A 12,153-nucleotide genomic window follows, 5' to 3' on the forward strand; every position below is an offset into this window, starting at 1 on the left:
TCAGTGACTCACACAATCAGGGATGGTATCCGTGAAGGACTTAGCACAGAGATGCGTGTGTTTGGATGTATTTTCTGTGTGTTGTACGTGAGCCATGAAGCTCTGACAGTAACACGTCTCACGTCTGCCTACTCCCCCCCCCCCCCACCCCCAGCTCAATGTGAATATGGCTTCTTCGGCCCAAGATGTCAGTTTAAGTGCCACTGTGACCAAATGAGCTGTGACGACAACGGTTACTGTACGGGCGGTATGGCATGCGACCCTCCATACTTTGGACCGGCTTGCCAGTATGGTGAGTCTGTACACAGAATTGTTAGACTGCCCACGTGATACACATAGAACACACACACATAACCTAAAACTAGCTCTCTTAAGTCTTAGTTCCTAGAGCTTACATGATTACATCTGATAGGGCTAGACGTAGGGGGTAGGACTTGAGGTAATAATTGGGGTAGAGCTTGAGGTAATCAGTGTTTCTTCCAGACTGTTTTCCCCAGGGTGGGGGGGGGGGCACTTGAAATTTTCGGGGGGGGGGTAGACTTTCTTCGGGTGGGGGGCGTATGACTGGAAGAAAGTCTGGAGGTAATACTTGGTAGAGATTTGGGTAGGGTTTAGGGCTTGATAGGGCTTGGGGTAGTTCTTGGGGTAGGGTTTGAGATAATATTTGGGTTAGGGCTTCGAGTAGGGCTTGAGGTAATAATTGGGGTAGAATTCAGCTAGAATCACCAGTCCTACACTAGACTCGTGTTACCTGTCCCTCCCCCCCCCAGTGGACAGGTCCCCGCTAGCCGACACGGACAACCAAGAGCTGACCGACTTCAACGACGCCACCTGCGTGACGTCTGCCACCACACATACCGTGACCTTCACCTTCAACTCCTCCGCTCCCGTGGTGATACAGTTCGTCCGCTTGAGGGTGAGTAACCCAGGTGAGTGTCTGGTGCATGCTGCTCAGTCTCGTGGGTCCACTTCATCCGTGTGAAGGGAGGGGGTGGGATAGTGGATATGGGGAAAATGTTAAAGATGTATTTTGATATTGGTAATTTGAAGAAATTTAAAATTTTAAAAGCTCCTTGGCTATTAAAACTTTCCTAAATGATAGCATAACATATTTTCATAAATGCGATAGGCTTGAAAGAGTGGATAACAAATAGTTTTAGATAACAAGACTAATTTTCACTGTTTACCTCATAATTAAATAGCTTAACCCATCGGCCACCAGATTACAGAGACCTCATCCAGGCAACCATCGTGGGTTCTATTCCCGGCTGCACCGACAAAGTCCGCGTGGAGGTGGATCACGTGACCTCTGACATCTACTGCCGCAACTTTGTCCCTGTGGTCACCGTGAGGCTGACGGGTGATGGCGTCAAGTATCTGTGTACGGTCCACCACAGTGGGGGTAAGTGTGTCTGTACAGTCCACCACAGTGGGGGTAAGTGTGTCTGGTCCACTTCAGTGGGGGTAAGTGTGTCTGTACAGTCCATCACAGTGGGGGTAAGTGTGTCGGAACGGTCCACCACAGTGGGGGTAAGTGTGTCTGGTCCACCACAGTGGGGGTAAGTGTGTCTGTACAGTCCATCACAGTGGGGGTAAGTGTGTCGGAACGGTCCACCACAGTGGGGGTAAGTGTGTCTGGTCCACCACAGTGGGGGTAAGTGTGTCTGTACGGTCCATCACAGTGGGGTAAGTGTGTCTGGTCCGCCACAGTGGGGGTAAGTGTGTCTGTACGGTCCACCACAGTGGGGGTAAGTGTGTCTGTACGGTCCACCACAGTGGGGGTTTAAGTGTGTCTGGTCCACCACAGTGGGGGTTTAAGTGTGTCTGGTCCACCACAGTGGGGGTAAGTGTGTCTGTACGGTCCACCACAGTGGGGGTAAGTGTGTCTGTACGGTCCACCACAGTGGGGGTAAGTGTGTCTGTACGGTCCACCACAGTGGGGGTTTAAGTGTGTCTGGTCCATCACAGTGGGGTTAAGTGTGTCTGTACGGTCCATCACAGTGGAGGTAAGTGTGTCTGGTCCACCACAGTGGGGGTAAGTGTGTCTGGTCCACCACAGTGGGGGTAAGTGTGTCTGGTCCACTTCAGTGGGGGTAAGTGTGTCTGTACAGTCCACCACAGTGGGGGTAAGTGTGTCTGTACGGTCCACTACAGTGGGGTAAGTGTGTCTGGTCTACCACAGTGGGGTTAAGTGTGTCTGTACAGTCCACCACAGTGGGGGTAAGTGTGTCTGTACGGTCACCACAGTGGGGGTAAGTGTGTCTGTACGGTCCACTACAGTGGGGTAAGTGTGTCTGGTCTACCACAGTGGGGTAAGTGTGTCTGTACGGTCCACCACAGTGGGGGTAAGTGTGTCTGTACGGTCCACTACAGTGGGGTAAGTGTGTCTGGTCTACCACAGTGGGGTAAGTGTGTCTGTACGGTCCACCACAGTGGGGGTAAGTGTGTCTGTACGGTCCACCACAGTGGGGGTAAGTGTGTTGTACGGTCCACTACAGTGGGGGTAAGTGTGTCTGTACGGTCCACTACAGTGGGGTAAGTGTGTCTGGTCCACTTCAGTGGGGGTAAGTGTGTCTGTACAGTCCACCACAGTGGGGGTAAGTGTGTCTGTACGGTCCACCACAGTGGGGGTAAGTGTGTCTGTACGGTCCACTACAGTGGGGTAAGTGTGTCTGGTCTACCACAGTGGGGGTAAGTGTGTCTGTACGGTCCACCACAGTGGGGGTAAGTGTGTCTGGTCCACCACAGTGGGGGTAAGTGTGTCTGTACGGTCACACAGTGGGGGTAAGTGTGTCTGTACGGTCCACTACAGTGGGGTAAGTGTGTCTGGTCTACCACAGTGGGGTAAGTGTGTCTGTACGGTCCACCACAGTGGGGGTAAGTGTGTCTGTACGGTCCACTACAGTGGGGTAAGTGTGTCTGGTCTACCACAGTGGGGTAAGTGTGTCTGTACGGTCCACCACAGTGGGGGTAAGTGTGTCTGTACGGTCCACCACAGTGGGGGTAAGTGTGTCTGTACGGTCCACTACAGTTGGGTAAGTGTGTCTGGTCCACCACAGTGGGGGTAAGTGTGTCTGTACAGTCCATCACAGTGGGGGTAAGTGTGTCTGGTCCACCACAGTGGGGGTAAGTGAGTTTGGTCCGCGACAGAGGGGGTAAGTGTGTCTGGTCCACCACAGTGGAGGTAAGTGTGTCTGTACGGTCCACCACAGTGGGGGTAAGTGTGTCTGTACGGTCCACCACAGTGGGGGTAAGTGTGTCTGCACGGTCCACGACAGTGGGGGTAAGTGTATCTGTACGGTCCACCACAGTTGGGGTAAGTGTGTCTGTACGGTCCACCACAGTGGGGGTAAGTGTGTCTGTACGGTCCATCACAGTGGGGGTAAGTGTATCAAGTACTAGCATTAAACCTACCTACATCTGGGGCCTATTCAAGAGGCATTTTGAAATAGTTTCTCTACCATAAAGGTGGTCCTAGCCCAAGCCTTAAATTAACCTAGCACTGACCCTTGCCTTGCCTCTCCTAGACCCTAATTTAAATCGACTCCTTAGACCGGATTAAGATTATTGTAGTTTTTTTTAATCATTAATACTTTACTCTTATTATGTCAACAACGAATAACCATTGAACCATCCCCTCACCAAGGTCGAAATATGGCCTTGAGACAAAGAACAACCAGCTCGGTACCGGAAAGAGGCACCACAGCTGACATGGGGGTCGATGACGAGAACGAGTCTCTGGACTCCACCACCTGTTTCCTGACCATGTTCTCCTCGGAGACCCGCCAGCTGCCCACCTGGTCGGTCATCTTCAGCACACCTGTCAAGGTGTTTTCTGTCTTCATCCAGAACAGGAAAGGTGAGGGGTTGCTTACGTGCTGGTTCTGACTGATCTTACTTTGCTCTTTACTCAACAATCTTACTTCACATTTTACTCAACAATCTTACTTCACATTTTACTCAACAATCTTACTTCACATTTTACTCAAACAATCTTACTTCACATTTTACTCAACAATCTTACTTCACATTTTAGCCAACAATCTTATTTCGCCATTTACTCCGACAAAGTTAACCAATCTTATTTCGCACTATTCTGAATAATCTTACTTCGCATTTTACTCGACTTATTACTTCGCGCTAAATTGACAAGTTTTACATATTGAAGACCTACTGGAAAAGACAATAAATCCAGTGCACGTCTTCAGATGGTATTTTGGAAATGTTATAGAATCACCTCCTGTTACAGATGGTATTTTGGACATGATGGAAGATGTAAGAGTGGAATGGTTCAGCAACACCACTCAGTTGTACCAATTCGTCTGCACCACTCCGCAGGAAGAGTATTACATCCCTTACATAGGTCCGACCAACATGTCCGTCACATCGCTCTCTGCGTGGCCGGAAAGGCAAAATTCACGCGTGGGAAACACCGTGTTGTCTTTCTGTGAGCTCAACGCGCACGGGGGTGAGTGGGTTTGTCGGGGTGGATTGATGGGGTCAGGGGTGGATTGTGTTGGGGGTCAGGGGTGGATTGTGTTTGGGTCAGGGGTGGATTGTGTTGGGGGTCAGGGGTGGTTTGTGTTGGGGGTCAGGGGTGGATTGTGTTGGGGGTCAGGGGTGGTTTGTGTTGGGGGTCAGGGGTGGTTTGTGTTGGGGGTCAGGGGTGGATTGAGTTGGGGGTCAGGGGTGGATTGTATTGGGGGTCAGGGGTGGATTGTGTTGGATCAGGGGTGGTTTGAGTTGGGATCAAAAGGTTGATTGAGTTCACATTGACTGTAATAAAGCGCCATAGTGTAACCACACAAAGGCAAACTAGATGTCCCATATCCACAGCTGTTCTTAGTAGTGGCGTAGCCAGGATCGTCTCATTGGGGGGGGGGGGTTAATTTTTCCCAGCATTATATATATATATATATATATATATATATATATATATATATATATATATATATATATATATATACTTATATATATATATATATATACTAGCTGTGTGTCATTGCTTTGCTGTGGTGTAAAATAAATTGAAAGTAGTACTCTGAAGAAATAAGAAAAAAAACATAATGTAGGCCGACAAAACAAAACAATTGATCACTCTAAACAAAAAATAGATTTAAATAAGTAACAGTGGTATTATGACAGTAAATTTTTTTTTACAGAGGGGTCCATGGGGGGGTTGTAGCCCCCCCCCCTCCCCCCACCCCACCCCCCTTCTACCCCGCCTACGTCACTGGTTCCTAGCCTCGAAATGCCCCGTGTCCACAACTGTACAGAACCTCAAATTGTCCCATATACCCACCCATTAAAATATCACGTGTTCACCAGACTGCCTTGAAGGCACCTCAGGTCTAGATTGTTCTGGAACCTGCTCTCACTGTGCCAGCAAACTCTGCAGCATCGAAGGAATCTGCTACGAATGTTCCAGAACAAACGGTCTGTTGACCTGTCATAAATGTAAGTCATTCAGGGTAGAATACAACAACAGAATCATTTTACTTTAGATTTTTATTATATCTTTTTTGAAGAATCTGCATGAACAAATACGATTATAATAAAACTAGGACAAAAATGACTATTAAACTAAACATAGAAAACCTAAATAAAGTATTTCGTGAAATTGTATAGTTTTAGTTGAAAGTCTAGAAAGTAACTCAATACAGTGTCAGTTAAAACTGAAATTTTTAATGTATACGCTAGGGCTAAGGTTAAAGTTATGAAATATTTGGGTTGACAGCTAATCTCAATGTGTCTTAGTGATTGTTAATGGTTCGTTGGTGTACAATTTTTTTACTGGATATATCATCTTGATATTGTATTGAGCCAAATATTGCAATATTCTATTGACCTTAAAAATCTCTTTATTTTACTTTCTCTAACATCTTATTGTACTGAATGTATCTCTTCTATATTTAAACTAACCGTAGCATCTCAATATTACACTGCCCATAATGTATCTATTCTATATTTAAAGTGACCATAGAATCTCAATATTACACTGCCCATAATGTATCTATTCTATATTTAAACTAACCATAGCATCTCAATATTACACTGCCCATAATGTATCTATTCTATATTTAAACTAACCTTAGCATCTCAATATTACACTGCCCATAATGTATCTATTCTATATTTAAACTGACCATAGCATCTCAATATTACACTGCCCATAAAATATCTATACTCTAGTGTGTCTGAACTGCTATATGAACCGCTGTGATTGGAAATCCCATGTGTGTACTGAAGGATGTGAGACCGGCTACTACGGCAGTTACTGTGATAAGAGTAGGTTACTGCACGTTCATTTGTTGCTTTGATGCAATAAAAGCAACAACACAAAATTATCATCCAGCTGACAAATTTTTTCTTATGTACGGAGTGTATTTTGCTCTACTCCTCACCCTTCTACACCTCACCCATCCAAGTCTCGCTGGTACACACCTCACTCCTCCATGCCTCACTCCCCACACCCCAATTATTTACGCCACACTCCGCCACACCTCTCTCCCCCACATATCACCCCCACATCTTACTCTCGCACACCTCACTCCCTACACTTTCTCCCACACACCTCACTCCCAAAACTTCCCCACCACAACTCACTCCCCCACATTTCACTCCCCCCAAATTTCACCCCACCCCACATTTCACTCCCCACATGCCTCTCCCCATACCTCACTCCCCACACCTCACTCCCACACACCTCACTCCCCCACATCTCCCTCCCCCACAGAGTGTGTTGGCCGATGTGCCGTCAACCAGACGTGTAACAGACGTGACGGCGCGTGTGCGTTCGGCTGTGTCGCTGGCTACACGGGACCCACCTGCAAACAAGGTCAGTCATGACGTCACGCACGGTCAGTCATTACGTCACACAAGGTCAGTCATTACGTCACACAAGGTCATTCATTACGTCACACTAGGTCATTCATTGCGTCGCACTAGGTCAGTCATTACGTCACGCAAGGTCAGTCATTACATCACACACGGTCAGTCATTACGTCACACAAGGTCATTCATTACGTCACCCTAGGTCATTCATTGCGTCCCACTTGGTCAGTCATTACGTCACGCACGGTCAGTCATTACATCACACACGGTCAGTCATTACGTCACACTAGGTCAGTCATTACGTCACGCAAGGTCAGTCATTACGTCACGCACGGTCAGTCATTACGTCACACAATGTCAGTCATTACGTCACACACGGTCAGTCATTACGTCACACAATGTCAGTCATTACGTCACACAATGTCAGTCATTACGTCACACAATGTCAGTCATTACGACACGCAAGGTCAGTCATTACGTCACGCAAGGTCAGTCATTACGTCACGCACGGTCAGTCATTACGTCACACTGGGTCAGTCATTACATCACACTAGGTCAGTCATTAAGTCACACTAGGTCAGTCATTACGTCACACACGGTCAGTCATTACGTCACACTGGGTCAGTCATTACATCACACTAGGTCAGTCATTAAGTCACACTAGGTCAGTCATTACATCAGCGTATATGGAGCTTAGCGACTATGTTTGTGGTGCTACTCTCGAGTGATGTCTTGAATAAGGCGGGGATAGATCTAAGACAAGGGGGGTAACGCCTTACTTCACGACTAACCTATCATAATCTCCTTCAACCTAACCCTTAATCCATCAATCCATCTCCGCTTATCATATTCCCTACAATCCTGCTCTACCATCCTGCTCCAGGTTCTCTTCCACCCATCCTCCCATCCTCCTCCCCCCACCACATCCATCAGCCCTCTCACCAACCCTCCCCCCACCCCATCCATCAGCCCTCTCACCAACCCTCCCCCCACCCCATTCATCAGCCCTCTCACCAACCCTCCCCCCCCCCACCACATCCATCAGCCCTCTAACCAACCCTCCCCCCACCCCATCCATCAGCCCTCTCACCAACCCTCCCCCCACCCCATCCATCAGCCCTCTCACTAACCCTCCCCCCACCCCATCCATCAGCCCTCTCACCAACCCTCCCCCCACCCCATCCATCAGCCCTCTCACCAACCCTCCCCCCACCCCATCCATCAGCCCTCTCACCAACCCTCCCCCCACCCCATCCATCAGCCCTCTCACCAACCCTCCCCCCCACCCCATCCATCAGCCCTCTCACCAACCCTCCCCCCACCCCATCCATCAGCCCTCTCACCAACCCTCCCCCCCCCCCCACCCCATCCATCAGCCCTCTCACCAACCCTCCCATTCCCCAGCTTGTGGAGGCTGTGCTGTGGACGGCTCGTGTGACGCCAGACAAGGCTTTTGTCGTCACGGCTGTAGGGCCGGCTTCAGCGGGAACAAGTGTGACAGTAAGTGATGGGAACAGGTGTGACAGTGACGGGAACAGGTGTGACAGTAAGTGATGGGAACAGGTGTGATGGGAACAGGTGAGACAGTGACGGGAACAGGTGAGACAGTGACGGGAACATGTGTGACGGGATCAGGTGTGACAGTGACGGGAACAGGCGTGACAGTGAAGGGAACAGGTGTGACGGGAACAGGTGTGACAGTGACGGGAACAGGTGTGACGGGAACAGGTGTGACAGTGACGGGAACAGGTGTGACAGTAAGTGACGGGAACAGGTGTGATGGGAACAGGTGTGACAGTGACGGGAACAGGTGTGACAGTAAGTGACGGGAACAGGTGTGACAGTAAGTGACGGGAAAAAGTGTGACAGTGTAAGTATATATATACTAGCCGTCCCGGCCAGGCCCTGCTCTGGCTTCTGTGAAAAACCCTTCTGTTAAAGACCATCACCTGTGTGTTTAGTAATCATCATAAACCCGGCATTGCCCACCCAAACCACAACCAACCAAAACCAAAACAACAAAACGCAAACATAACGCTAACACAATTACAAATACAAACGAAAACAAAAACTTACAACAAACCAACCACAACCACAAACACCAATACGAACACAAAGAAAAAAGCAAACGAAAACAAACCAAATCCAAACACAAAACCAACCACAAACACAAACCCAAAGAAAAAAACAAACGAAAAAGCAAACGAAAACAAACCAAATACAAACGCAAAACCAACCACAAACCCAAAGAAAAAAAACACAAAAGAAAAAACAAACGAAAACAAACCAAATCCAAACGCAAAACCAACCTTAAACACAAATACAAACACAAACCCAATGAAAATAAAACACAAACGAAAACGAAAAAAGAAAGAACAAAAACGAACCAAATCAAAACGCAACCACTAACGCAAACCCAACCTAAACACAAAGAAAACACTAACGCGAATATAAACGCAAAGTGCTCACGGGGCTGAATCGCCTACTTCAACTTAATAAACGACTATAGTACCCCAACTTATTCATAGTCTTTTGCACTCACTTTAATGAACGTAGGCGCGAAACCGAACACGGGAGGCCCGGGACCCCAAAAAGCACCCTGTCTGGGCGCCAGAGGACGCACCATGACGTCACCGCCTGATTGAACTTAGTAAACGCCTATAGTGCATAACTTATTTATAGTCTTTTGAACTCACGCGAACGTAGATACCATAGCGTACACCGGAAGGCCCGGGGCGCCAAATAGCACCCTGTCGCGGTGCCGGAGGACGCCCGGATTTGATTCACTTAAAGACTATAGTAACCTTTCTTATCCATAGTCTATCGCACTGTTTAAAACAAAATTATGCAGCATAGCGCTCACATGATAGCCCAGGGTGCCAAATCAAACCGTGCAGGGGCGCCGGCGGACGCGCCTGTTTCAATTTAGTGAACAAAAATGATAATACTCCAAGCTTATCCGTAAATGGAAAGAAATAAACGTATATGATTTGTAGGACCTGGCTTATTAAATGTTATTGATTTTTAAAAAAAAATAATAATTATTGAACAGTATGTTCAGTGTATAGAATAAATAAAAGGCAGTGTTAAAAATACCTAACGACATTGCACTTAATCAATCCCCGCTAATTGTGTAATTATTTTTTTTTTCTTAACACCAAAAACAAAGTAATAAAATGTTAATTCTCTCTTCTTAAGGATTTATTTTTCATTAAAGGGAAGTAACTTTGCAGTCAATACATTTCCGACACAATTTTAGAAATTTTATAAACGTCGATACACTTTTTAAAAATTTTATGTCGTGTTCATAATTGAAAATTATTCTTCTAAGTAAATAGAATGAAAATTGTTTTTAAAGACTTTCAATGGTAATTTTTTGACTCGTAAATTTAGACTTTAAGCACGATAAAAAATCTAACACTTAAATCCGTAGAAGTGTCAACGACAAACTTTTTTTTTGCCACACGTTACAGAACTGAGCTTTATATATTAGATATATATATATATATATATATATATATATATATATATATATATATATTATGTATGTATAAGCAATAGAGTATATTATTTGACCATGAATCTCCCCAGTAAAAATTCAACAAGTTGCTAACATTACATCAACCAGTCTCATCACTATCCTTGGCTTGATCGTCGGTGTCATCCTCTTCTGTTTGTGTTTGGTGAGGTTTCGTTCCTACGTGCTGGGCACGGGGGAGGATAAGAAAGGTGAGGTTTCGTGAGGTTTGGTGGGGGTTTGGAGGGGGTTTGGTGAGGTTTGGTGAGGTTTAGTGAGGTATGTTTGGTGAGGTAAGGTGAGGTTTGGTGAGGGTTGGTGAGGTAGGTTTGGTGAGGTTTGGTGAGGTTTAGTGAGGTTTGGTGAGATTTGGTGAGGTGAGGTGAGGTGAGGTGAGGTGAGGTGTGGTGAGGTTTCGCACTTCCTTCTGTTTTCTCTGGTGTGCCGTTGGTGCGATCACTCACAGGAGTGGGTATTGATGGGGAGGGGGAGTTCAGGCCTTAATACTTAATTTAATAAGAGGTGCTGCTATTTTAGTAAGAAGTCAATTCGTTATACAAATCCCCAGATATAATAAAATAAGGAAGAATTTGTTTTCCCTTAAAAAAAATATCATTTTGATGTGTCGACTCTAGGCGTTGGTCAGTGTGAGCCAACTAAGATCATTAGCTGCTGTCGGTGTGATCTGATCGGTGACATAAAGTGTTGCTACATTACTGTAAGCACGGAAATAACTTTTACATAACTACAACGTGTCTCGTTAGCCATGCTATTAGAGTACCCAGTACAACAGTAGTAGATGGTGTAATGTTTGCTTCAAATGTATTGATCACCCCCCTCCCCCACTACAGGTGCCAACGTGTGTAAAGTTTGATTAAATTGTATTGCTCACCCCATTCCCCCCTCCAACCCCCCCCCCCTCCACTAAAGGTACCAACGTGTGTAATGTTTGATTAAAATGTATTGATCACCCCCCCCCCCTACTACAGGTGCCAAACTTCCCGGCATAAAAACCTACGACGACCTGGAGTCCGTCACGACGGTCAGCACGATGTCCGAGTCTAGAGCCAGCTCCGTCTCAGAGACCCCCACAGACAAACGGGCCAAGGCGACCCGGCGTCAGAGTCAGCAGAGTGTTCGTCTGTCCGTGGCCAGGGGCAAGCGGGGGCTGTTTAAATAGGGCGCTGGTCAGTCACCAGTCCGGCGCTGGTCAGTCGTCGGTGCGGCGCTGGTCAGTCGCCTGTCTATCGCCAGGGCTGTTTAAATAGGGCGCTGGTCAGTCACTTGTCAGTCGCCGGCCCGGCACTTATACGTCGTCTTTCAGCCGTCAGTCCGCGCCCGACCTTCGTCTGTCAGTCGCCGGTCTGGCACTTGTCAATCGCCATTCTAGCACTAGTCAGTCGCCTGCCAGTCGCCAGTCCGGCGCTAGCTTGTATCATGTCAGTGTGGCGCCTGTCAGCGCTCAGTGCCACTGACAGAGCGACAGTGTTTATTTTATATGTGTAATTATGAATCAAGATATTTGTTGTAAGTATTCAAATAAAACCTGCATGATATTGAGTGTCGCGTTATTTTAGTTTCTTAGTCTATTTTTACATTAACGTAGAAGACTTGTGTTAGTGGGGGATGGAGTAAAGACAAGCTCTAGTGAAAGTGGTGCGCCGGCATGTTGTATTGGTGCCATGTTTTGCTGGTATCCCTGCACTAGCTAGCACTAAACCAAACCTCACTCTGAATTGAACTATCCCTGCTCCAATTCATTTACAATTACACTGCAGTATTAAACTGACCCTAACGTTAAT

At 46.9% G+C, this 12,153-nt stretch overlaps 1 protein-coding gene across 1 annotated transcript; it reads left to right on the forward strand.

Annotated features, from left to right (window-relative positions):
• Positions 1–249: 249 nt before the first annotated feature.
• Positions 250–11,531, forward strand: LOC131939890 (uncharacterized). Its single transcript, XM_059298420.1, has 11 exons — positions 250–292; positions 771–929; positions 1,223–1,402; positions 3,647–3,859; positions 4,250–4,468; positions 5,329–5,457; positions 6,193–6,288; positions 6,737–6,838; positions 8,239–8,334; positions 10,426–10,563; positions 11,341–11,531. Exons 1-11 carry the CDS (start codon positions 250–252, stop codon positions 11,529–11,531), a joined length of 1,566 nt encoding a protein of 521 aa, XP_059154403.1.
• Positions 11,532–12,153: the final 622 nt, after the last annotated feature.

The sequence above is a fragment of the Physella acuta genome, unplaced genomic scaffold (assembly GCF_028476545.2).
Source record: "Physella acuta isolate Inbredline_101_S28 unplaced genomic scaffold, ASM2847654v3 ptg000299l, whole genome shotgun sequence".
NCBI classification, from domain to species: Eukaryota; Metazoa; Mollusca; class Gastropoda; family Physidae; genus Physella; species Physella acuta.